The sequence below is a fragment of the Lepus europaeus genome, chromosome 10, assembly GCF_033115175.1.
Source record: "Lepus europaeus isolate LE1 chromosome 10, mLepTim1.pri, whole genome shotgun sequence".
NCBI lineage: Eukaryota > Metazoa > Chordata > Mammalia > Lagomorpha > Leporidae > Lepus > Lepus europaeus.
This window is the reverse complement of record NC_084836.1, coordinates 82,493,878-82,521,066: the sequence shown is the minus strand read 5'-3', so window position 1 is coordinate 82,521,066 and position 27,189 is coordinate 82,493,878. Positions and strand designations below refer to the sequence as shown.

Below are 27,189 nucleotides of genomic sequence, written 5' to 3'. Positions count from 1 at the left end.
GAGTGAACCAGTGGATGGAAAACCTCTCCCTCCCTCCCTCTCCCTCTCCCTCTCCCTCTCCCTCTCCCTCTCCATCTCCCTCTACCTCTCTCTCTCTCTCTCTCTCTCTCTCTCTCTCTGCCTCTCCTTCTCTCTCAATGTAACTCTTTCAAGTAAATAAATACATCTTTAAAAAAATCTGTAATGCTTTCGCTTGATTTGGTGAAGAAGTAACTGGCACCATTTAGGAAGATGAACTGAGGAAGCTGCTAACGACTGGAAGATGGGTTTATAGATGAGGAGGTGGACAGGTGCACAATGGAGCACTGATTGTAAAAAAAGCAAATGTCAACTACGTTGAACTGAACTTCAAATGCCAGCCAATGTTCCTTGTTGCCACTTTAGATATTTCTGGCATTTCCCCCTATTGCATATGCTTTTCCTTCACAGCTTTCATCTTTTTCACTGTGTTTCTCCTTAGCCATTTGGGCACATGTACCTTTATACCCAAATTGGCAATGGGATTTTTCTCATTTTCAGAATACAAAATAGGGTTATTAGATTTACCAGTCCCTCCCCGCAGTACATTAAGTATACAGAGTCAATATATTTTTCAGAGCAAATTGCTTAACCTTCTTCTAAATCATAATTAAACTTCATTAATAAATTTAGAAGTCCTTCCTACATAAATTGCTAGTATGGAAAGAATGTAGGTTCTAATAATTAAGACAAATCTTTGGTAAATAATATTATGCTAACTTTTGGTGTAAAAAGAAAAATCCCAGTTAAGTCCTTTCTCTGTTAAGTATAAAATACAAGTATATTTTAATTGGCCTTTTCCATTAAATTTCTTAAACTTATACAACTTTACTGATTAAAATAAGCTAACATTAACATCGAGTTTAAGATTAAAAACCAAAGTTTTTCAACAATCATCCAATAACTTACATGAATTACATTTCATAGTGCATTGACTAATTTCCATTATCTATAAGGAATTTAAAACTTTGTACTTAGTTGAGCTAATTAGTGGCTGCTTCTTGAGTGCCTGGGTGTGTTCCGGCCTAATTTTAAGCTCATCCAGTTTCTGCTTGTTTTACTATGCCACGCCTGAGTCAGAACTACAAAGCGCTCATTCTGTTAGCTGTCAACAAAGTGTGAAAAGACATGGCGCGGGGACAGTGGGTTCTGTGGAGAGGTGAGCCTTGCTGGTTTCCTTCAGGGCCTGAGCGCAATCGTTCACCTCCTTGAGAAGGGGATGGATGTGCCGAGAGGGGCCATTAGAACGAGGCTGAGGAGGAAACCTTGGCGGATAGACAAATATCAGCCACCAGAGACCACAGGGAGAGGACCTGCACCCGCCCCCCCACCAGCAAACACACATGCGCCCCCTGCCGGCGTGCTGACGCCACTTCCGGGCACTTCCGTTCCTTCCGGCCGGCGCCCCGCCTTCCGGAAGCACACGTCATCGTTCTCGCTTCCTGGTAACTAAGGCGATGAGAGGGATTTCCCACGGAAGCGAGCGGATGTCATTTTGTGTGAGGGCCAACCCCCGGGGCATGCTGGCTAGTAGCGACGAGGGTGCGGGTCTGGAAGGCGCCGGGGTCCCTGGGGCAGAAACGTTTCTCGGTGGATGTAGAGAAACGTGTTGTGAGAAACTGTATCTTTGAAGTGGAGGCGTGACCGTCTTGCCCGGGTCCAAGATGACGGCGTGGCGTCTCTGACCGTGTCGCTTCCGCTCGTCCGCGCTGAAACCCCCCATTGATTGGCCAGCGGACGGCGCCGTGGCGTGACGTGCAGGGGCGCCGGCCAATCCGTAGAGAGCTGAGCTGGACTTGGAAGTGGGAGCGAGAGCCCGGCTTTTCCAGCTGTGGGTTTGGACGGCGGTGGCCAGGTGAGTTGTGATCCTAGGTGAGGGAGAGCGGAGGACGCGGTCGCGAGTTCTGCCGGGAGCCTAGTGGTCTGCTCCTGGGATGGGGCAAGCAGAGAAATAGATTACTCGGGAGGAAATTGATGACCCGGAGTCGGCTGTGACGCTCCCGGGCCAGGCCGGGCAGCCAGAGGACCGGTATTGGGGTCCTGAGCATTCAGGATTTGGGGTGCGCCAGTCACCCCTTTTAGTTGAGCAGCCTAGCTGAAAGGACTTTTGCTTTGGGATGGAGAACTAGAACCCAGATCTTCGGGCTCCCTGCGAGGTTAAACCTCGCTTAATCCTGGCTACGGATGGTCTCGCTATGTCCTGAAATGTTAGGCAGCTGGGAGTGGCTCCGGGTTTTTTTGTTTTTTTTTTTTTTTTTTTTTCTTGCGGATCCTCTAATGGTATCTTCCCGGGCCTTTCATTCCTTCAGCGGTTCATTCATTCGGCTGGTAACTTCTTCCCATAGCCTTGCCCTTTGGGGAATTTGGGTAAGCCCAGACCCGGCTCCCTAGGAAAATGCACATTGGTTCACAGTTGTCCGAGCAACGTCAGAGGACTCGTGCTCCCCCCCCCCCCCCCCTGCGCGCGAAGTCCCCCGTGGTTCATATGGCCAAGGTCAAAAATCTGTGTTTTGGAGGAGATAGGTCAAGAGGCGGTGTGAAATCAGGAGAGCAGGTGACAATAGGTAGACATCTGGGGACCTGAGGTAGAACCCACACCTTTTTTTTTAAACAAAGATTTATTCATTTATGTGAAGGACAGAGTTACAGAGAGGCAAAGAGAGAGAGAGAGGTCTTCCATCTGCTGGCTCACTCCCCAAATGGCTGCAACAGCTGAACCTGGGCCTATCCGAAGCCAGGAACCAGCAGTTTTTCCGGATCTCCCACATAAGTTCAGGGGCCCAAGGACCTGGACCATCCTCTGCTGGTGGAGCAGCGGGGAATTGAACCAGCATCCATATGGGATGCCGGCACTGCAGGTGGCAGCTTTGCTTGCTATGCCACAGCGGCCCCACAGACTCTTTAACTTACCTTTTTCTGCTTTTCTTGAAGGGCTTGTTCCCCTGAACCCCACATCCTGAGGTGTATGTTGCCCAGTATTGTAGATGTGTGATCATGGTGTATATTAAGCACTGAATGAAGCTGGGATTGCTGGGGTTGAAAGCGTAGTCTGCAGTACTGTATCACTGACCAGAGTCTTTAGGCCTGAGCACCTGCGACTGGGTGCAGAAAGGTCCTGATGAGGCTCAGCAGAACGGCATTCGTCCTCGGTTGTTTTTGTTAACTCCAAGCGGAACTACTTCAGCTCAGAACTGGTTCCCATTGTGAACTGGACTGGCCGATTAGTAACTCATTCTTCACAGTTAACCAAGCTGGGGAGGAGAAAGGCCCCAAAACAACATCACTTGAAATGTAACATTTAATAACGTATCTAATTTAGTTAAGGAAGGGTTGGGTTGTGAAACAGTGCTGGGACTGACCCTTGGGCAAGGGTCCAGATCGGCTTGACTGAGATGATGTGGGGTCCATGAGGAGGATTCCAGTGGATGTTTTGACTGCTTGCAGCTTAGAGATAATCAGATGGTGATGAACCTCCTCCTTTGTGTGATTTTTTTTTTTTTAAGTGCTATAGAGGGAAGAGTTGAGAAAGAATCCATCAGCTGGGAGTCAACTGACGTTTGAGGCCAGTGGGAAGGTAGGAGTAAAGAGGGGAGTGTTGAGGCAGGAAGTGTCACAGACAACTGGGAGTCAGCCAGCTTTGGGGTCAGAGAGAAGGTAGGTAATGTCATCCATCCGCAGCAACAGATTCTTCCAGACCAACGTCCAAACAGAGTCAGATGACCGTCTTTGGAATTTCAGTTGAGAGTGTTACACTATATTAAAGTTGTATCTTCAGTTCCCTTTCAGACTATGGCAACGTATCTGGAGTTCATTCAGCAGAACGAAGAGCGGGATGGCGTGCGTTTCAGCTGGAATGTGTGGCCCTCCAGCCGCTTGGAGGCCACGAGGATGGTTGTTCCTTTGGCTTGTCTCCTCACGCCTTTGAAAGAACGGCCCGACCTGCCCCCTGTACAGTATGAGCCTGTGCTCTGTAGCAGACCGACTTGCAAAGCTGTTCTCAATCCTCTTTGGTATGGATTCTTTTAAACATTGGTAAAAATATTGAATATGATAAATTACCACGTTTATGTGATTCTCATAAATATCATTCAGTTTGGGCAAGGTGTCAGATTTGAGATGAGTAGTAGATGGTTCTTAGGGGATGAATGCTGGTAGAAATCTACCTGGCCTAATACCCCAGATAAAATTGGAATCTTGGCCGGCGCCGCGGCTCACTAGGCTAATCCTCCGCCTTGCGGCGCCGGCACACCGGGTTCTAGTCCCGGTCGGGGCGCCGGTTCTGTCCCGGCTGCCCCTCTTCCAGGCCAGCTCTCTGCTGTGGCCAGGCAGTGCAGTGGAGGATAGCTCAAGTGCTTGGGCCCTGCACCCCATGGGAGACCAGGAGAAGCACCTGGCTCCTGCCATCGGATCAGCGCGGTGCGCCGGCCGCAGCGCGCCTACCGCGGCGGCCATTGGAGGGTGAACCAACGGCAAAAGGAAGACCTTTCTCTCTGTCTTTCTCTCTCTCACTGTCCACTCTGCCTGTCAAAAAATTAAAAAAAAAAAAAAAAAAAATTGGAATCTTGGCCGGCGCCATGGCTCACTAGGCTAATCCTCCGCCTGTGGCGCTGGCATACCAGGTTCTAGTCCTGGTTGGGGTGCCGGATTCTGTCCTGGTTGCTCCTCTTCCAGTCCAGCTGCTCTCTGCTGTGGCCTGGGAGTGCAGAGGAGGATGGCCCAAGTGCTTGGGCCCTGCACCCGTGTGGGAAACCAGGAGGAAGCACCTGGCTCCTGGCTTCAGATCGGCACACTGCGCTGGCCACAACACACTGGCCATAGCGGCCACTTGGTGGGTGAACCAATGGAAAAAGGAAGACCTTTCTCTCTGTCTCTCTCTCTCACTGTCTATAACTCTGGGTCTCTCTCTCTCTCTCTCACTGTCTAACTCTGCCTGTCAAAAAAAAAAAAAATTGGAATCTTATAGGAATTAAGTGAAGGTAGAGAAAAGAGGTTTGTCATTCACTTTTTTTTTTTTTGCCAATTATTAACTTAACTGTAGATGTTATTGGTGCCTTTTAAAGTATTTTTCAAAAAACTTTGAGAGCTTTAGAACATTTTCTCATACTTTACGTGGTATGATGAAGGTATGTAGCTGGACGCAATAGTAGACAGAAGAAATTTTAGCTCTGAGTGATTTTGTTAACGTAGTTTTCTTTGTACCTGAAGAGTAGCCTATGATATTTCTCTGAGAAGTGGGTGCTAGTTGAACTGTTAAACAGGTGGGAAATATATCATTTCTGTTTGAGGGGACATTGTTCACTTTCCTCTTATTTAACGCACCCATATATAAGAATGCTGCTGTTGTGTTTTTAAAAAATCATTGCCCCTGTTTTTTAAATTTTTTAAACATTGAAAGGAGAGAAAAGCAACTGAAGCACTATTTAGAATGAATTGTAGGAGGTGGTAAGTGTAGAAGCAAGACTGCCCTACATTTCTTCAAGTACAATGGACATTTGGTAATGTCACATAGCTGGACAGTAAAATTATTAGGGAAAAAAAATCATGAAAATAATGTTAATAGGCAAAGAGAAATAGCCTATAATTTATATAAATCATGAAATTTAAAAAATTTTCTAGGATCTTAGGAAAATGAAAGGGATCTACTGATTCTGCATTGTAGCTTTTTAAAGGACATTTTCTGGTGTGGTTAATAGCCAAAATTCTAACTGCAACCAGCAGTTTTGTTTATGCATACACATAGAAACCTGTTTATGAGCTTTACTGACCTTGAAATTTACATTTGAATGCTTTCCACCTTAAAAATGAATAGGGGTGGGTGTTTGGCAGTTTGGCCTAGCAGTCAGAATGCTCCTGACCGGTATGGGACTGCTTGGATTCAGCACCAGCTTCTGTGTTCTGCCTCCAGTTTCCTGATAATGTGGACTCTGGGAGGCCACCACGGTGCCTCAGCTGATTAGGTTCCTGCTACCAACATGGGACATCCGGGTTGAGTTCCTGGTTCCCAGTGTTGCCCCAGCCCTGGCCATTGTGGGCATTTGGGGAATGAACCTCTGAATGGGAATTCTGTGTCTCTCTGTCTCTCTCCCTCTCCAATAAATATAAAGTACCTAGTTGTGATATTTATTTTTTCTTACAGTCAGGTTGATTATCGTGCAAAACTTTGGGCCTGTAATTTCTGTTTCCAAAGAAACCAGGTATGTGAATTATTTTAAAAAATGTTGTATGTTGCATTTTTAGTTGTGAAAAAAGTGGGGTTGAATGTGTGTCTACATTGGTAGTCAGCAATTTCTGCTGTACTCAAAGTGATAGCTTTTGTTTAGCACAATACTGAGCGTTGAGCATGTGTGATTTTTCTGTTGATGGTTCCATTATTTGAGTCCTTGTCATTTGCTGTGGAGGAAATGTGGAGTTCTCTTTCCTTGCAAGCTGCTAAAGACAGGAAATCTGTTACTATAATAGACCAGTAGCTCATATTTCACTTAATTTCAGTGTATTTGAAATGGATAGTGTACGTTTCTAAATTCTTATTTTCTGATCTTTTGGGATTCAAGTGTCAGTATTGAGCTCCTTCTGATTTAAAAAAAACTTTTAAACTACCAAACTAGAAGGAGCTCACAAACCACGAGAGACTGCTTTTTAAAATTTCCTGTGCCTATGATGATTTGATTTGGGTTATGGTGATTGTTGCACAACTCTGTGTGTTTACCAGCATCATTGAATTACACACTTAAAATGAGTGAATTTTATGGTATGTAAACTATGCCTCAATAAAGCTGTTAGAAAAAAATCTTGCCCATCCTATTGTACATTGTCCCAACAGTCCCTAAGGTATTACTATGTCCCAACAGTCCCTAAGGTATTGATAACCTGCATTTATTTTTTCATTTATTTGATAATTATAATTAATCTCATTCCCAGATATGACACATAGCCAGTGATGACATAAGCAGTGTACAGTTGTTGACTAACTGGATGTTCAGAAACTAAGCAGGTGACATTCACTATGTATCTCCTTGAGAGATTCAGAATTCTATACAATCTGGGGCAGTATTTAGTCTAGCAGTTCAGATGCCTGAATTTGCACCCCAGCGCTTGATCCTGACTCCCGCTTCCTGCCAGTGCAGACCCCGGGAGAAAGTCAAGGCCAGTTTGGGGATAGAGGTCTTGCTATCGTGCTGAGATACCCTTTCTGGCCACTGGCCCTTTAGAATTGCCTGTCAGCCTCCCAGTGGGATTTGTGTGTGGTTGTCCTGAGGTAATTGTCCTGGAGTGATCACCTGCTAAACTTGGTGAGCTGCAGTTAAACTTTGTGTGTGGGTGTGTGTGTTAATTATTTGTTAAAGTCACAGATACAGAGCGGGGGTGGGGTAGGGGGAGACAGAGAGATCTTCCATCCCTTGGTTCACTCTCTATATGGTCTCAACGGCCAGTGCTGGGCCAGGCTGAAGCCAGGAGCTTCTTCCAGGCCTCCCATGTGGGTAGCAGGGTCTTAAGCATCTGGGGCATTCTCTGCTGCTTTTCCCAGGTCATCAGCAGGGAATTGGATCAGAAGTGGAACAGCCGGGACATGAACCCGTGCCCATATGGGATGCTGGTGTTGCAGGCTGCATCTTTACCTGCTACACCACAACCCCAGCACCTAAACTTGATAATTAACATAGAGCTAGGGGTAGGCATTTGGCACAGTGCTGAAGCCACTGTTGGGATGCCTGCATCCCATTTTGGAGTACATGGGTTCCACTCCTAATTCTGCTGTCCATTCCAATATCCTGCTAATTTGCACCATGACAGCAGGTGACGGTTCAAGTAGTTGGGCCCCTGCCACCCATGTGGGAGACCTGGATAAAGCTCCTGGCTTCAGCTTGGCCCAACCCTGGCTGTTGTGGCCATTTGGTGAGTGAACCAGTGAATGGGTGCTCTCTGTCCATCTGTATGTCTGTCTCTTTGCCATTCAGATAAGTTAAATAAATAAATAATGGTCTCAACTGTGCTCTGGAAGAAATTACACCAAGAAGTTATCAGTGGCTGCTTCTAGCTCACAGGATTTGCTTTTTTTCCTTCTTTTTTTTTTTTTTTAAGTTACAAAATGACGTAAGACAGACTTACAAGTTTTAAATCATGATTTTTAATTTTTATGAATGTTCTGTATTTTGTTAAAAATTTATTTTACTTCCTTGAAAGGTAGAGTGCTGGTGAGAGAGGGAGAATGGAAGGGAGAGAGAAATTGAACTTCCATCCTCTGGTTCACTCCCCAGATGGCTGTGATAGCTGGGACAGGCTAGGCCAAAGCCAGGAGCCTGGAGCTCCTTCTGGGTCTCCCACATGGGTAGCAGGGGCCCAAGCACTTGGACCATCTTCTTCTGCCTTCCCAGATGCATTATTGAGGAACTAGAGCAGAAGCAGAGCAGTTGTGACTTGAACTGGTGGTCTGATATGGGATATTGTCATTGCATAGTGGCTTAACCCGCTTGTGCCACAGTGCTGGCCCCATTGTTTTATATTTTGTGCTTTCAAAATTAATATATGGTCATTAGCCATTTTCATAAATGGAAAATAAAATGTATAGTGGAAGTGTCTTTCAGCTCTAACAAAGCAACACTTCGTTTTCTTTTCAGTTTCCTCCAGCTTATACAGGCGTATCTGAGGTGAATCAGCCTGCCGAGCTGATGCCCCAGTTTTCTACAATTGAGTACGTGGTGCAGGTAACTCCTTGAGTTCTCTGAAAACCCTGTTTTTCATGTGTCTTAGCTGCCCAGGGGATTTAAAGCCAGTAGGGCAGCTGGATCCTAAACATTAGATTATGGTGTGTGTGCACACACCGGCAGTCTCCTCCTTGAGTTTGCCCTTGCCCATTTACGTTTGCTTCTTAACCCAGCAGCCAGAGTACATCTAGGAAATGCGTATCACGTTACTTCTCTGTTTAGAAGCCTTCAGTGGTGAAAAGAGCTCCTCTTTTGGCCCAGCGTAGAAGACTGTTTCCAAAGCCCTGTGTGCCACCTCTCTGACCTCAGTTCTGCTGGGGTCCTTGTTCAGCCGGCTGGGCCTCTAGCGTGCCAGGAACACTGCAGCCCAACAGCCTGTGCTCTTCCCTCAGGCTGCAACTGTCTCCTCTGTGTGTGGCTCCCTCCTTGCTCTTATGTTACTTTCTTAATGAGGCTGCCTGGCCCCTCTCAATCCTTGAACCTGCCCCCTGCCTGCACTCCTGGCTTTCACAGCCCCCCTTAATCTCTGCCTTCCAGAAAGTTTGCTCCATGAGGCAGGCAGGGACCTTTGTTCTTTCTGTTCACTGATGTACCTGGGTCCTGGAATCATGCCCAGTACATAGTGGGTATTCCAAAATGTTGAATAAATTGTTGGGAACAGTTTTTATGTATAATTTGTTACAAAAAACAAATCTTAGTCATCCAATGAAATAAATAAATGGAGGTTTGTGTAGATGTCCTTATCCCCTGACAGTAAATGTAGATGAAGACTTGGTATTTTAACACTCAGTCAAACAAGAGCTGGTCACGTGTATCTGAATACTGATCATTTTGCTGTTCTCTTTTCCAAAAGCGAGGTCCCCAGACCCCTCTGATCTTTCTCTATGTGGTCGACACATGCTTGGAAGAAGATGACCTTCAAGCACTCAAAGAGTCCCTGCAGATGTCCCTAAGTCTCCTTCCTCCAGATGCCCTGGTGGGGCTCATCACTTTCGGGAGGATGGTGCAGGTGCACGAGCTAAGCTGTGAAGGAATCTCCAAAAGTTATGTCTTCCGAGGGACCAAGGATTTAACTGCAAAACAAATACAGGTTTGTGTCTCGCTTGTACAGAAGCAAAGACGTTTCTTAGAAGTGAATTAGTTGTTTGCTCTTAATGGTATAGGAAATGAGCCTTTTTGTTTCTGTTTTCTTTAGGATATGCTGGGCCTGACCAAGTCAGCCATGCCCATGCAGCAACCAAGACCTGCTCAAGCCCAGGAGCACTCTTTTATTTCAAGCAGGTGAGACACACGATGTCACACACATGCCATAGTGGGTGTGCAGGATAGTCCAAGGGAGTCAGGAAGGACACTATTAGAACTTTATTCTCCTGTTAAAGAAAATTCAGGTTAACTGGTATTTAACATTTTGTCAAAAAGGTATTGACACCACTTTACTCAGTCATTCTCCTCCTCTTAGACTTATGGTTGTTGCCCTTTCTAATCCTTATGTAAAACTGAAAAAATTGAAAAGACTTTTTTTTAAGGGAAAGAGTTTATTGGGGGAAACCTGATAGACTGGAGGGAAGAGGTGAAGAAGGAAAAGAGGAAGAGGAGAGTGTAAGAGAGACAGACAGAGACAGAGAGAAAGAGCGAAAAGACTTCTTATTGAATGCACACAAATAAGATACTTCATTCAGGCTACTGAGTGAATGGGCGATGGTAGTGGCCAGCAAATTCAATAAAATGCATCACATGCAGGCTGGGCTGAACTTCTTCCTCTGAGAAGAAACTAGAACATTTCTCTCTGTGTTACTCCTCAGGCTGAAGAGAAACAAAGTAAACCTTTTCAGTGGTGAAGCTTGGCCACATCAGTGGACCTTCCATGTACTGAATTGCATTAGATGGGTCCTTAGCATCCCTTTGCTGCTTAATAATTAGTTAAACTCATTTATTCTCTTTAAACTGCTATTTTTCCTTGCCTCATATGTGATTGCTAAATATTGGACTTTATATTCCCTAGTAAAATTTCCTTGAGTTGTTTTGTGTGTGTAGTTAGAGATGACCTTAAAGAAGAAAATGACAGTTGTTTTTTCCTACTCTGAATAATTGTTTGAAGAGCAGTAACTAGGAGCCCGTTAGAGTTGAAGACCAGAGTGCTTTGTTAAGCCAGGACTGATGTTTCTCTTCAAAACTTGCAGATTTCTGCAGCCCATTCACAAGATTGACATGACCCTCACTGATCTTCTGGGAGAGCTGCAGAGAGACCCGTGGCCAGTAACTCAGGGGAAGAGACCCTTGCGCTCCACCGGGGTTGCCCTGTCCATTGCTGTTGGCCTGTTGGAGGTAACTCACAATTCACTGGGAAACTTGTCCTCAGAAATTGTATTTGTTGGCTTTGCTTGAAAACCAGTTGTGACGTAAGTCAACCAGATGCCCATGTTAATGTAAGTCATTATTGCTGTCCACGTGGAAGGAACCCCTGGATGTCTGAGAGTAGCAGAAGTTTTCAGGAAAAGCGTAAAGGCATTAGAGCAATGGGAAGTGCTCGCCGTAAGGTAATACCAGTGTGCAGAACCCTCAGGCTGGTGCTGCTCCTCGGCAGCATCCTCTGTGTCGATCTGCAGCTCCATGTGGTCAGGGGCAGCTGGGAAGACTCTGTCTTTGGAACGTTTCTGTTGGAGGTTGAACCACTTGGAGGTGGGCCTATACCTCTAAAATGCTGCTGCTTCCTATTCCAGGGCACGTTTCCTAACACCGGAGCCCGGATCATGCTGTTCACAGGCGGTCCTCCCACCCAAGGGCCTGGCATGGTCGTTGGCGATGAACTAAAGGTTCCTATTCGTTCCTGGCATGACATTGAGAAAGATAATGCACGTTTCATGAAGAAGGCAACCAAGGTAGGTACTCATGGGCACGGGCTATAATGGGAGGAGCCCAGTGCCAGCTTTGGGCTGCTCTGGAGTGACAGCTACTGTGCTGAGACCCCCATCACGGTCAGCAAGGTCCTCTTCCTGAGACTGTTGCCACGTCTTGGCTGCTGTTAGACTACTTCTACTGTCAGACCTTCGTCGGAGCAGATGACCTCAAAGTGCTTTATAATTGGAAACTCAATCTTTATTTTCCCTGTGTGTTTTAAAGAAAACAATCTCCATTCCTATATCCTTTGGGATGTTAAGGCGTACCATGGCATCACGTTACTATTTCCTCTCTTCACAGCATTATGAGATGCTTGCTAATCGAACTGCTGCAAACGGCCACTGCATTGATATTTATGCCTGTGCCCTTGATCAGACTGGGCTTTTGGAGATGAAGTGTTGTACAAACCTCACTGGGTATGTTGACCGCAGGCATCTGGGGAAAGTGAGGGGTAAGGAAAGAGGAATCAGTGATGGGGACATGGGGATGGGTAAGGTCAACCCAGAGGAGCTTTCAGGTAGCCCTGGGCTGTGGCTTCAGTGACTGTGGTGTGGGCCAGTGTGTGTTAATCTTACTCCAGGCTCTTGTCTTGCTCAGAGACAAGCATTCTAAATGTAGACATGCACATGCATAAGGTGCTCAAAGTGGTAAGAAAATATATTCAGAAAGTGAGAAAGTGAACAGATATGCACCCATGAGCATGGATCGCCCCACACAGAGAAATTCCCATCCCAAATGGGCAGCAGGCCAGAGGATTGCCAGAAGAGAGGTGGGGTGGCAAAGGGTGCAGTGGGTAGAGAAAGGGTACCTGGGTAGCACCTCCAGCTATGGGCCCTGCCAAAGAGAGAGAGCTTCTCCCATTTATTGGCCTCTTTTATGAAGGAGGGGGTGGGACCTCTGCAGGTATGAAGCTACCTAGGAATTTTTTGGCACCTCTACAAGTTCCATGTGGAGCTTGATAGCCATATTTTCATGACATTCCCCACCTTAGGTCCCAGATGAAGCAGGTACATCCCAGGAAAGGGGGTGTTTTGATTGACGAGTAAGAGGGTAGAATTACATATGGCGCCTTGTAGGACTTCCAGCTCAAGCAGACCTAAGCCAGGTACCACATCAATTGGGGAGGGGGTGTTGGCCCCTCAGAGGAAGAAGCAGATTAGCAGGAGGTCCCAAGGGTTTGCTGTAAGAAGTTACGCCAGAGTAACTTCATTTCTTCCTTAAAGTTGTTAGATTCACAGAGAGCAGGCCAGGAAAGCCGGCAAGTGGGGAATGCGTGGCCTTCAGCAGGGTACTTCCTTGTGAGCCAGTGGAAGGATAGAGTCTGAATGCTGGAGCAGTGAGGAGCAAACCTGACCTGACTGAGGGACCATACTTTGTGACCAGTACCAAGTACACTGTAAGCCTAGAGGGCGAACTACAGGGTGCTGGATCGGAGCCTGAGGCTGAACTGTACTCACAGGTCAAGGTGGAAAGCAGTGGTTCTCAGTGTGCACTGGTGCCTGGACCAGCAGCCTTAGGGGTTCCTGGGAGCTGATTAGGAATGTGCTGCTCGCGCCCTGTACCAGACCTGGTGAGTCAGAAGCTCTGGGGATGAGTGCTCCGGGAGATTGCAGTGCACCTGAAAGGGTAAGAACAGCTGATGGGGGCACTGGTCTGAAGCCGGCTGCACACTAGAGGCACTTAGAGAACTTGGAAAGCTACTCTCGCTTTGGGTCTTGTCCTCCAGAGTTTCTGATTTCCTTGCATGGGGTGTGGCCTGAGCATCTGCATGTGGGAAAGTTCCTCCAGCGATTCTCACATGAAGTAGAGTTTGAGTCACACAGCAGCAGCCACACCAGGGAGCTTGTTAAAAATGCGGCACCTTGAGCCTTGCTCCAAGTCTGCTGAATCAGAGCTTGCATTCGAACAAGATCCCCAGGGAATCTGCATGCACGGGACAGTTTGAGGAGAAACGGTGTTGAGCCATGGCGTGGGCCTGCGATTCTGCGTTTGTCAAAGGCTCCCAGGTGATACTGCTGGTCCTCATTGGAAAAAAGGAGTCAGAGAGGGAGCCCAGGTCACTTCAGCTGTGCTAGAGAGCAGCAGATGTGTTAGGGGATAGAGTAAGTGCCCAGATGACACAGATGGCACTGTCTCAGCGAGCCAGATCTCATGATGAAGTCTTGCCAGGGCCCACCGTGAGTTCTTGGCTGTGAGAGCCACAGGAAAGCTGCAGTGCATTGGTGAACTTCCTGAGATGGTCTGTCGGCATTCATGCGTGTGTATTTCTTCTGTGGGGAGGTGCCGTTGCTTCCATCACGGTCTCCAAGATTATGTTGTTTCCACACAGAGCATTTCTGCTGAGAAGGTTGGATCAGTGGCTTGGTGATGCTCACAGGGGAGCAGAGGGCATGGGGGAGAGCACCCGAAACTCAGCCTTGGGGAGAATCATTGAAGGAGCTAGTACAGATTAGGCTGGAGACAGACAAGCACACAAGAACTGAACTCAAGTTTTGAAGGGTTACTCTGTGGAGAGGGAATCAGATATGTTCTGTTTGTGGGCAAAGGGTAGACCAGAACCAGGGGCTGGCAGCTGCTGGGGGGCAGAACGTCACTCAGTATGGAGACCCCCTTCCTGACAGTCAGTGTCCCAGACACGGAGAGGCAGCTTCTCAAGGGCTTACGCTCCCTGCTACCCGGGGTGGAAGCCTCATCTTTGTGGTGACTTGGCAGGTACTCAGATGTCGTTGGGGGTGGGTCCTGATTTATATGAATATGACGAAAACCTACAACAGCTTTCTCTGTCATGGAGGTGGCCAGCCTAGGGCTGGCACCCTGGTTTTACCATCATCAGGAGCTGAGGCTCTCTGATTATATAGAGGATGTAGAGGGAAAAACAAACTCAGGCTCAGTTTCTCCTGTGCCCTCACAACTCAGGTCGCTTCTGACGCCACGTGTGTTTTTGCCTACAGGCATGCTGCAGCAGCACACCCCTAATTTAATTAGGTCCCCTAACCTACTGGGGGTCCTTTTAGACTGCATAATTTGAAGGCTCAGACCCTGGGACTGACCCCACCCTCCCCAAATGCCAGTCACAAGCCCCCAGGTTGGTTTCACGTTGCTTCTGACTGGCTGGCTGGCTATCAGTCAGGATTCCCCCTACCCCCTCTCTGTAAGTTTGATTAATTTGCTCAAGTGACTCCTGGAACTCAGGGAAGAACTTAGGATTCCCTGTGACTTCTTAACAAGGATATCACAAAGGATATGGCCAGAGCAAGGTGTGGGGAAGGGGTGCGGTCCTTTCCTGCCCTCCCTGGTTGCATCACACTCTAGAACCCCCAGATGCTCAGCTATCCAGAAGCTCTCCAAACCCTGTCCTAGGGTTTTTATGGAGACCTCGTTGCATAGACATTATTGAATCTTGGACAGCAGTAGAAACATGATTGGACAAAAAGGGTCTGATGAAATGCTGGCAGATTCAGTGGAGAAGCCCAGCCGGGCCCGTCCAGATCCTTCTTGGCCTTTCTGGCCAGCATCCTTTCCTTACTGGTATGGGCAAGCTCCCTTCTGAAATGCGTTTTAGGATCAGACAAGCGTAGGTCAGAGACTTCATAGTCATCTCCAAGATGGAAAGGTGGGGAAGATTTCCATGTCTCTGAGCCACTTTGGGGAAGAAGAATAGTTTCCAAGGCCTACCTTGGAGAGAGAAAGAAGCTAGTGAAAAGGCGGGAAGGTCAGAGAGAGGGATGTTGCTTCCTGAGGCTTGTTCACGAGGCCCAACTCACCAACCCTTTTCTAGAAACTTAGGTAATAACAAGATCTGTGGATGTTGTGAGCCAGGAACCACTGATGAAAATCAAAACACAGATACGCAATGTCACAGGCTCCTGAGCTGTCCCTGCCCACTTCACTGCGGTCTGTAGTTCAGGCTGGTTGCTGGAGCTCCAGCCACGTCTCAGCACTAAGAAGCAGGAAAGGTCAAAGACAGGCATGCCCCTTCCCACAGGAGTGCGCCCCACACATCATAAAGGACGCTTGAGCAAGCAGAGCCAAGTCACGGGGCCACATGGATGGCAGGGTAGGAAATGCCGTCTGTATTTCAGGTGGCTGTGGAGTACGCGATAAAGGAAGAGGAGGAGAGTGATTACTTGGGGCAGATAGCTGACCCCTCACTGGAAGGGTCAGGTACTCCGAGACGGGTGGACCGTGTGATTGTTCCTGTGCTCGTCCCTGTTCAGAGATCTTGCTTTAAAATGGCTTCTGGATGCGCAGCTTGCACCAAGCTGTGCTTCTCTGCCTACATGCATGACATTTTGAACAGTGTTTTCCTTCATCTTCAATAATGGGTGACTATCGTATTGAAAAATGAGGAAAATAATTCTTGTCAAGCATTCAAAGTTTTGAGGCAAAAATCTGGGTTTCCCACAGGGCTGGTTATTTTCTTATCCCAAAGAACTGTATGAAGGATTGGAGATGTTTTCCCAGTAGATAAATTATTCAAACTGGTGGGTCTGGGGCCAGCATTATGGCACAGTGGGTTCGGCTGCCACCTGTGATGCTAGCATCCTATGAGAGTGCTGCTTCTTGTCCTGTGCTCCACTTCCCATCCAGCTCCCTGCCAGTGTATCTGGGAAGGCAGCAGACAATAGCCCCTTTACCCATGGGGGAGACCCAGATGGAGCTCCTGGCTCCTAGCTTTGGCCTGGCCTAGCCCTGGCCATTGCGACCATTTGGGGAGTGAGCCAGTAGTTGAGAGATCTCTCTTTCTGTCTCTCTCTGTAACTCTGCCTTTCCAATAAACAAACTTTGTTTTTTGTTTTTTTTTTTTTTTTTTATAAACTGGTTTCTATTCAAGGATTTTTTTTCTTTTTCTTTTTCTTTTTAATTTGAAAGAGAGTTACAGAGAGGCAGGGGCAGAGAGAGAGAGAGAGAGGTCTTCTATCCACTAATTCACTCCCCGAATAGCCACAATAGCCGGTGCTGAGTCAGTCTGAAGCTAGGAGCCAGGAGCTTCCTCCAGGTCTCCCACGTGGGTGTAGGGGCCCAAGGACTCGGGCCATCCTCAACTGCTTTCCCAGGCCATGGCAGAGAGCAGGATCCGAAGTGGAGCAGCTGGACTTGAACCAGCTCTCACATGGGATGCCGACACTGCAGGCGGCAGCTTTATCTGCTATGCCACAACGCCGGCCCTGCAGGTGGCGCGTCTTTACCCACTGTGCTACAGCGCCGGCCCCAAGGGTTCTTTTTCATTCACTTTCTTTTTCTTTTTTTTAATTTGACAGGTAGAGTTAGACAGTGAGAGAGAGACAGGGAGAAAGGTCTTCCTTCCGTTAGTTCACCCCTCAAATGGTCACCACAGCTGGCACGCTGCGCCGATCTGGCACCAGGAGCCAGATGCTTCCTTCTGGTCTCCCATGCAGGTGCAGGGGCCCAAGCACTTGGGCCATCCTCCACTGCCTTCCTGGGCCACAGCAGAAAGCTGGACTGGAAGAAGAGCAACCGGGACTAGAACCCGGCGCCCATATGGGATGCCGGCGCTGCAGGCCCCGCTTTCACTTTCATTTTGAAGTAATTATAGATTGAGAGAAAGTAAATGTACAGGAAATACAGATGATGCTTCTGTTTTCTTCATCTGGTTTCTCCCAGTGATAGTATCAGTACCGGGAAACTGATACTGGCGCTAAGCAGTTAACAGTACTGCGGACCAATTAACTGTACTGGGCCATTCAGCTCTTTTAGCTGACCTTGCTTTAGTGTGGTATATGTGATGGCACGGAGAATTTTGAGTTCTCAGGGATAGGTTCAAGTCCTGTAATTTAAAAAATAAGAGGATTTAAGCCTCTATTATTGTTTACTCTACCAAAGTCACTGTTCTGTCAAACATATTTCTAAATGTGTGGCTGAATACTTAATAATAGTATTGGCACACAGACCTTACTTGGGTTTTATCAGTTTCACATGCATTCATTTTTCTACGTGTATGTATAGAGTTCTCTGAGATTTTATCAACTCTATTGAATTGTATAATTATCACAGTGATCAAAACATCAAACTGTTGTTAAGGATTCTATGCTTAATGCTTTAGGAGTAGTTTCTTTCCTAAAGTACACAAATTGAACTTGCTGTTTTGTGGATGTGATTTCTTCTGGTAATCTTCCTTAAACCATTGTTTGTACGAACTGAGGGGGCACTTGAATGGTTTCTGTCAATGCTAATGTTCGCTTTCTTTTTTCTTACCTAGAGGCCACATGGTGATGGGAGATTCTTTCAACACTTCCCTCTTCAAGCAGACATTCCAAAGAATTTTTAGTAAGGATTTTAATGGAGATTTCCGAATGGCATTCGGTGCTACTTTAGAAGTGAAGGTAGGACAGACTTTAAAACTTTAATGGACTCACAGCTTTGTATCTGAACATTTCCCCAGCAAGGGATTTAACAAGCTGAATTCAAAACATTTGGGGGAAAATTTGTACTGAACATATGTAGCCTTCTTTTCTTGTCATTCCCTAAGTAATGCAGTTTAACAGCTTTTACATTATTTCCTAAATAATACAGCGTAACATAGTATTTACATTGTTTGGGGTATTAGAGTGACATAGAAATGATTTAAATTATCTGGGGAGAAATGCATAGGTTATATGCAAATACCACGTTCTTTTCTACATGGATTTTGGTGTGTGTAGGGGCATCTGGGACCAGTCCGTCTTGGGTACTGAGGGATGACTGTGCAGTGTTCCTGCTTACTCAGTGGTTAGGCTTCCAGCCACCTCAGTTTGTTGGACATGGATGTAAGTGTCCAGACCACAGTGGCTGTCATAGAGATTATTCACATCATCCCTTTGCTTCTCCAGGCTGACCTGCCTGTGTGTTAGTACTCAAAACAGAGCAATCTAGTTCCCCTGCAGACCTTGCAGCACTCTGGAGTTAGACCATCTGTCTTCTCCACTGTAGGAGAGCTGGTGTTGGGGTAGGGGTTAGGAGTAGCACTGAAATCCAAGGACAGGGGAATCCGCACAGTGGGCAGTGTCCCCCCAGCAATCTTGGTGTCCACACTTCCCAGAGCTCTGGTTTTCATTTAGTGACTGTTGAATAGACAGCATTGTGAGTTTTGGTTTGTTTCTCCGTGAAAGGACTCCTGGCCCTCTACACAGCTGATTCTAAGTCACTGAGAAAACTTTAAAAGATGCCTTTAGAAAATACGGGTGGAGCTAATACTTACAGAATTGGCAATGATCATTAAGTCATTTAGGTTCAACTTTAATAACATGGTTTAATAACATGGTTGAATTTTTTCTTTTTTTGAAGATTTATTTATTTATTTGAAAGATGGAGTTACAGAGAGAGAGGGAGAAATAGACAAAAGAAAGAGATCCTCCAACCTCTGCTTCACTCCCCAAATAGCCATAATGGCCAGGGCTGGGCATGGCCAAAGCCAGGAGCCCTATTCTGCTCTCCCACATGGGTACAGGGGCCCGAGCACCTGGGACATCCACTGTTGCCTTTCCAGGTGCACTAACAGAGAGCTAGATTAGAAGTAGAGCAGCTGGGACCTGAACCAGCAACTGTATGGAATGCCGGCATCGTAGGCGGCAGCTTTACCTGCTGTGCCACAATGCTGGCCCCTTTTTTTCCTTTTTAATATGAAGTGGAATGGGCGTTGTTAAAATGAATTCAAATTTAAAAATCTGAGTATGGGGGCAAGCATAGTGTCGTATTTTCCCTCTGAGTTTGTGTTGTAGCCATCATGGGGACAGAGTGGGTCTCAGTGAGTTTTAACTTTATACTTGTGTATCATTTGTTTTTAGACCTCTCGGGAACTGAAGATTGCAGGAGCCATTGGTCCGTGTGTATCCCTGAATGTGAAAGGACCGTGTGTGTCAGAAAATGTAAGGGAAATTCTTCCTTCATCACCCTCACCTCCTGCCGTAGCCGTAACTGGTTAGAAGTGTTGGGATGTGAAGCCTTGCAGTATGTCACAGTAGAGAGTGTCTGTGGGAGGGGAGAAGGGCTAATCCTCGCTGACCACCACAGGTCTGGGGGCTAGCGTCATTTCCATCTGTCCTCTGTTTATCTAAAAGAGAGGAGGCATGGAGAAGGTAAGTATCTTGCCTAAGGGTCAGAGCTGACATGGAGGAGCTGGAGCCCAGGTTCCCCTGACTCCACTGCCTGTGCTTGGGTCACTGTGCCAAAAAGCCATGGGTGTTGTGTTCAGTGCCAGGGAACCATTCAACAGATCCTTCAGGAATAAACCTGTGTGCTCTTTGCCCTTGAAGTGATACCTTTATCTCACTCTTAGCTAGTAACAAGCTTTATACAGCGAGATCAGCCTGAGTTGTTGAACAGCAGAAAATACTGTCGTGTATGGAGATAGCTGTGTTCACTAAAACCAGATTTTGAGTGTTCATTTATCATTCAGGTTGGTGGCTTTGCTGGTGGCCCTCACCTTCTGAATGTACCTCAGTTGCCAGGGCACAAGCCGTTTCGTCCCGATGAGGCCTTTGCAGGGCTGCTGTTATGCAGTTATGTCCTTCCCTTTTATCCTCAGTGGGTCATATACAGGTGGGACAGACCAAGGCCAGGAGCCAGGAGCTTCTGTGGAGTGTCCCACGTAGGTACAGGGACCTAAGCACTGGGGCCATCTGCTGCTGCTTTCTCAGGCTGCAGTGCTGGCATTAACAGAGAGCTGGCTTGGAAGTAGAGCAACCAGGATTTGAACTGATGCCCATATAGGATGCAGGCATTGCAGGTGGAGGCTTAACCTGCTGGGCCACAACACTGGCCCCATGTTTTTTGCTCTTTTTAAAAAACTTGGATGACACTGACTTGTTGAAGAGACAGTGCCTGATGTCTTCTCTAGTGGAATGTCCCACACTCAGTGTGCCTGGTTGTTTCTTTGAACTGGTGTTTAGCTTATGTCTGTCCTCCGTGGATTCCTTGTGAACGGAGGTTAGCTCTGAAGATGGGGCAGATTCAGGGTCATCTTTCGGGCAGGCGTACCTCCTGGCTGATGTTTAGTCCGTGCTGTGTCGCATCTGGAGGCACTTAGTGCCGTTGTCCCCTTTACTGGTACTGAGTTGGATCTCGTGGGGAAGGTGGCGACTGCCCCAAGTCTTTCCATTATAAAAGAACATTTCCCCTTTGAATGTGAGTGCAGTGCAATATGAAGATTTTCTTGCCGACAGCCTCATGATTTTAGCCTCATCCGTTATCACTGGAATCAGCTTATTTAATTGGAGGTTATAAAACGATGATTCCCTGGTTCTGTCTTTATAATTCCACCAGTAAAGGCATTTAAAGGTTAAATGCTTAAGTGTGTGTTAGTAAGAAAATGGAAGGTTTGTGGCCCCACTGGGCCTGGTGCTTAGAGAAGGGGTTAACAAGGCAGGAAGGGGAGGCACACGAACTCCTCTCACTTCTTTGATGCTTTTCTCTAGTGTAGTCCTTCAGCTTCCAGCAGGTGTTTTAAAAAGGCCATGAAAGGGATGGGGTGGGTAACCACCTCTGAATCTGTCCGTCTCATGATTGTGCCTAGGAAGCACTGTTGGAACAAAGCAGTGTGCTCTCTATAGCTCTCCACTGTACAGCTCCTGGTTGATTTCACTTAAGAACCTTTCCTGGGGCTGGTGCTGTGGCACAGTGGGTTAAAGCCACTGCCTGCAGTGCTGGCATCCCATATGGGCACCGGTTTGAGTCCCAGCTGCTCTACTTCCTATTTAGCTCCCTGCTAATGCACCTGGGAAAGCAGCAAAAGATGGCCCAGGTCCTTGGACCCCCATACCCACGTGGGAGACCTGGAAGAAGCTTCTGGCTCCTGGCTTTGGCCTGGTCCAGCCCTGGTTATTGTAGCCATTTGGGGAGTGAACCATAAGATGAAAGGTCTCTCTGTCTCTCCTTCTCTCTCTGTAACTCTGCCTTTCAAATAAATAAATAAATCTCTTATGAAAGAACCTTTCCTTTCCCCTTTGGCCATCACTGGTTCTGTGGCCAGGTACGTAGGCTCCTGGCATGGCTTTGTGGAGAGAACATACTAGGGTCAGCTGACAATGTGCAGTGTGGCTGAAGTTGGAGTGAATGAAGAAATAGCGCGACTCTGTAAGTGCATAATCATGTCACTTTCCCAGCCTGGTGTTCTGCAGAGTGATGTGAGGTGTTAGAATGTGTAGTGCTTGGGGCAGATGCACTTGGCCTAGCAGTTCAGACACCATTTGGGATACCCACATTCCATGTTTCAGAGTGCCTGGGTTCAAGTCTCTACTCTGCTCTTCATTCCAGCTTCCTGCTAATTTGCATTCTGGGAGGCAGCAGGTGATGGCTTAAGTAGACATGGGCTTTGGCATGGCCAGCCTCAGCTGTTAGGGACATTTTATCAGTAAAAGAGCAGTTGGGAGTTCTCAGGGTCTCTCCTTGCCCCCAACCATTCCCCCCTAGCATCTCTGACTCTCTCTGCCTTTTAAATAAAAATAAGTGATGTTTGTATTCATATTTTAGTGAACCTCATGTTTATCACTGAAAGCCTTTTAAGTAGTCTGTAAAATACACCTCTCATACCACTACAATCTCCTCAGTTCTGTTACAATTTATATATAGCTTTTACCTAAAACAATTGGATAGAAAATTAACATTTTATAACTAATGTTCTGTAACTCTTTATTTCTGATTTTAATAATGATAATGAAAGAAGTACATAAAACTTGAAGCTAACTAGATAACTCCTTCTCCTACTATTTACTTCTTCCCCAAACCTGGCTTGATTTGTTATTGACTTCAGTGTTATGTACCATTTGTATAATATATATGATGTAGTGTAAACTGGTCACACTACCAACATAATAAAAAGCTTAATTTTAAGATACTATAGATGTAAATATTATGTCTTCTTGTCAGTAATTGTGCTTTTTTTCAGTTAAAAAAAAAAAAAACTTTTTAATTAGATTTAAATTTCCACCTAAAAGGCAGTATTCTAAGTGACCTGTCCTGAGAGTATCTCGTCAGGACTTCTGCTCAGCAGCTCACCCTGAGGGTGATGTTTGTGTTTGATCATCCCTCTGCCCACCCCAGGAGCTTGGTGTTGCTGGCACAAGTCAGTGGAAAATCTGTGGCCTGGATCCTACCTCTACGCTTGGCATCTACTTTGAAGTTGTCAATCAGGTGAGCTGGATTTTTATTTTTTTTTTTTTTTTGGTTACATTTTCATGTCTTAATGTCCTATTTTTCATATTTATTACAAACCAGTGACATCTGGTTAATTCCTCCATGAACTGATACCATTTTGATATTGTATGAGATTCTTTAAGAAGTTGATGGAAAATGGAATTAAAAGATATTTATTTTGGTGCAAAAAAATTTGAAATCAGGGCTGGTGTTGTGGTACAGTGGGTTAAGCTGCTACCTGCATCTCTGGCATCCCATATAGGTACCAGTTCAAATCCCGGCAGCTCCACTTCCAATCCAGCTCCCTGCTAATGGCCTGGGAAAAACAACGGAAGATCGCACCAGTGTTTGGGTCCCTACCAACTACTTGGGGGACCCAGGTGGAGCATCTGGCTCTTGGCTTTAGCCTGATCCAGCCCTGGCTTTTGGGGCCATCTGAGGAGCAAACCGGCAGATGTAAGAGCTCTCTAACTCTGACTTTAAAATAAATAAGTAAATTTAAAAACAAAGAAAAGTGAAATCTGTACATAGTTTTTTCATAAGACATACTTCCTGTGACTGTTTTGAAGACTCCTTATATGTATGAATTTCAAAATTTTTCTTGCACCAAAATAAACTTAGGAGAGTAATTACTGGTACCAGCCATTGTAATGTTGGATTTTTCAGTGTTTCAGTCTTTCCCCAATATTTTCTTGGGTTCAAAAAAAAAAAAAGATCAGAAACCTACATTACAGGAGACTGATAAAACTGCATAGTTAACACCCTTGTGCCCACCACCTTTGTATTTACTTTGTTAACATATGTGTTGATTTCATCCTTCTTATTTTTGATGCATTTCAAAGCAAATTGAAAGTCATCAGTGTAAATTCACCCTAAACACTTCAGCATGCATATCATTAACTTGAACTCCTTGTTGAATGTGCTATTTTAGTTATTTATTTTTTTTGAAGTGAACATTCTGTATAGAAAAATATGCAAATCTTAAATGTACCATTCAAAGTGCATCCAGAACCATACTGTCCTGGCTGTGGCAGTCACTTTAGAAGGGCACAGCAGGCTATGCCACTGTGTTGAAGTCATGCCTGTAACAGTAACAAGATGTCTGGCTTCTTGTCCCTGCAGCACAATGCCCCAATTCCCCAAGGAGGCAGAGGCGCCATCCAGTTTGTCACTCAGTATCAACACTCCAGCACCCAGAGACGCATCCGTGTGACCACCATCGCCCGAAAGTGAGTATTCCCACGTTCCTCACTGGCATTTTCACTCTGAAGAGATGGTTTAATGTTAGTTTGCCTTTATGGTTTCCATTGTTTGGCTCTTGCCAGTCCTTGAAGTTAACTACCATATATCCATATATATGGGGGTGCTTCAAGGTTTGTGGAAAATGCATTTTATGAAAAAACTGTAGGATTTAAAAAAAAGTTTGTACCAAAATAAACTCATTTTCCATTTTCCACACCTTTTTGAAATAATCTTGTGCATGTGCAACAGCTTTTTATGTTTAAATAGCTGTATCGGTATCCAATATATGTCACTTTGCAAGCCCATTTATGTTTTTCCATGGCTGCATAGTATTGCATGGCGTGTGTAGGAAGTATCATTCCTCTGTTAAAGGACATTTAAGGTCCTGCCTGCCAGTCAACTTCACGGTAGTTAAATTTTGATACTGCAAACAGTGGAAGGAAAGTGCCCTGTCTCCTGAATAACAATGGATATTTTCAATGTTTCACATGCAAATCGTGAACAATTTCTCACTGTCATTTGTCTCTTCCCATTTATCAATGAGTCGAGTACTTCTTCATGTTTATTTGCCATATGTATTTCTTCTGTGATAGCCTTGCCCATTTTTGCAGAATAGACTTCTTGTTCTTGTTTACTGCATTGAAGAGACTGTAGGAATTCTGGACATAGGTATTATTGTGTTTGTTGCATACATCTATTTCTGGCCTATGTTGATTTTTAATTTTGTTCATGATGTATTTACCCATCTGGAAAACTTTTGTATATGTACTAATTCTTTTTTTCTGGGCATGTGATGCTGGGAAGTCATTTTGTGAATTTGTAAACATTTAGTTTTTTTAAGATTGAACAAGAGGAAGCAGTGCTGTGTTGAATATTTGCCTGCATAATGTCCTGAGGACATGGGGAAGTTCTGCTCTGTAATTTTCTTGAGTTTATAGTTTTCAGAGATCACGTAAGGGTGACTGAAAACGTACATAGAATTCCTGTGATTCATTACTGAAAATGAAGCTCACATCTGTGTGGTCTGAGAGGAAGGAGCAGGATCTGTGTTTATCTAAGTGGATATCTGGCTTTTGTGTCTCTCCTGCACATAACCGTGGCCCTGCCTCTGGCATTGTCAGCTGGGCAGATGCACAGAGTCAGCTCAGGCACATTGAAGCCGCATTCGACCAGGAGGCTGCAGCAGTTCTGATGGCGCGGCTTGGGGTGTTCCGAGCGGAGTCCGAGGAGGGGCCCGACGTGCTCCGGTGGCTGGATCGACAGCTCATCCGACTGGTAAGTTGGGAACAAAGGCATTAGGTTCTGTCTTTTTTTTTTTTTTTGACAGGCAGAGTGGATAGTGAGAGAGAGAGACAGAGAGAAAGGTCTTCCTTTGCCGTTGGTTCACCCTCCAATGGCCGCTGCGGCCAGCGCATCTCGCTGATCCGAAGCCAGGAGCCAAGTGCTTCTCCTGGTCTCCCATGCGGGTGCAGGGCCCAAGGACCTGAGCCATCCTCCACTGCCTTCCCGGGCCATAGCAGAGAGCTGGCCTGGAAGAGGGGCAACCGGGATAGAATCCGGCGCCCCAACCGGGACTAGAACCTGGTGTGCCGGCGCCGCAAGGCGGAGGATTAGCCTGTTAAGCCACGGCACCGGCCAGGTTCTGTCTTGATCTCTGCTCTATTTTTTTTTTTTTAAGGTTGATTTATTTATTTGAAAGACTTATATAGAGAGAAAAGCAGAAGAAATCTTCCACCTGCTAGTTCACTTGCCAGATGGCCACAGTGGCCAGGGCTGGGCCAGGCTGAAGCCAAGAGCCATGAACTTCATCTGAGTCTTCTGTGTGAGTGGCAGGGGCCCAAACATTTATTCCAAGCACTAGATGTTCTGAGAGTGGTATGAAAGAAGTGATCAATACTGTATTTTCCCTTCAAGGGCTGATGTTTTAATTGGGAAGAAGCAACACACATTTGGGGAGTGATGCAAATCTGTGCATGTTAAGAGCTGAGTTGTATTTTCCCCCATATCTGGAAGGTGGTTTTGGGAAATAAAAGTCCAGGCCCAGTGAGTTTAGGGAGATGCTTCGTATATTAGTCTGGGTCCAACCAGGAGCAAGAAATCACACTGTAATTTTTAAAAAATATTTATTTAAATATTTGAGAGTCAGAGACAGAGAGCTCCCAGCCACTGGTACGGTGGCTTGGTGCTGGGCCAGCCAAAAACCAGGAGCTGGGAATTCAATCCAGGTCTCCAGTGTGAGTGGCAGGCATCCAACTGCTTGAGCTGTCACTTCAGCCTCCTGCAATGGCCATTAGGAAGCTGGAAATTGTGAAGCTGGAACTGGAATCCAGGCTCTCGTAATGAGATGTGGGCATCCTAACTGCATCTTAACCACTAGGCCAAATGTCAAGATCACACTGAATACTTTAGGTAGGGAAAGTTTTATATAAAGATTGGCTACTACAACAGATGAGTAGCTTGAGGGACTTGTGAGTAATAAATAAAACAGGGCACAGCCACTACTTCTGGGACAGAGAAGAGCCCTCCTCCACCCCACACCCAGGGCTGATCCAGACCTAATTGGGCGGTCATGGCCATGGCTCAGTAAATTTTTCTTAGCAAAGAAGTTGCCATGGTAATATGTCTGAGGAACTTACTAGAATTTGACAAAACCACACCCTCTGGAGTGCTGGGGAAAGCTGTTCCCAGGGGAGTGTCTCTGCAGAGGCACGTGAGGGTGCTTAGGTAGCTAGCTGCTAGCTGCCGTCTGCTCCAGGAGCTCAGTACTGGGCAAGCCACAGAGCTGCAGCAACCTGGCATCGGGGAGGCTGCTGGGTGAGCACCTGGCCCCAGCAAACACTTGCCTCCTGCAGCCTCCACTGACATACTGTAGAACACTGGGGCAGCTGGCAGGGGAATACTGGTTAAAATGCCCACATGGTTTTTGCAGCAGGCAGAAGGGATGAATTTGGAAGCATGAGGCAACAAATTAACAATTGGCGTACCACATCATCCTGTCTTCTTGGAGTGCATAGCATGTGTTAGTGGGCAGAGGTACTGCAAAACCCAGTGAGGAAAACTGTTTCACCTTGTTTAGCTCAGTAATTGCCCTTGCCATTGCATGGAACCATTTTCAAACTCAAATTGAAAATTGCTCCTCTAGAATTGCAAAGACGCAAGAGATGACTGTCCAAGTGGTTGGCAAAACCTTTTTGCCTAG

At 46.2% G+C, this 27,189-nt stretch overlaps 1 protein-coding gene across 1 annotated transcript in view; it reads left to right on the top strand.

Moving 5' to 3' along the window:
* Window positions 1-1,460: 1,460 nt before the first annotated feature.
* Window positions 1,461-27,189, top strand: part of SEC23B (SEC23 homolog B, COPII coat complex component) — a 37,398-nt gene continuing 11,669 nt past the window's right edge. Inside the window, exons 1-14 of the mRNA XM_062203808.1 lie at window positions 1,461-1,873; window positions 3,794-4,028; window positions 6,155-6,212; window positions 8,634-8,720; window positions 9,574-9,810; window positions 9,916-10,001; window positions 10,901-11,045; window positions 11,441-11,599; window positions 11,919-12,034; window positions 17,839-17,962; window positions 19,403-19,483; window positions 22,656-22,745; window positions 23,871-23,977; window positions 25,112-25,265. Of these exons, the coding sequence (XP_062059792.1) occupies window positions 3,808-4,028; window positions 6,155-6,212; window positions 8,634-8,720; window positions 9,574-9,810; window positions 9,916-10,001; window positions 10,901-11,045; window positions 11,441-11,599; window positions 11,919-12,034; window positions 17,839-17,962; window positions 19,403-19,483; window positions 22,656-22,745; window positions 23,871-23,977; window positions 25,112-25,265 (1,665 nt within the window). The 5' untranslated portion in view covers window positions 1,461-1,873; window positions 3,794-3,807. The remainder of the gene's footprint in view (window positions 1,874-3,793; window positions 4,029-6,154; window positions 6,213-8,633; window positions 8,721-9,573; window positions 9,811-9,915; window positions 10,002-10,900; window positions 11,046-11,440; window positions 11,600-11,918; window positions 12,035-17,838; window positions 17,963-19,402; window positions 19,484-22,655; window positions 22,746-23,870; window positions 23,978-25,111; window positions 25,266-27,189) is intronic.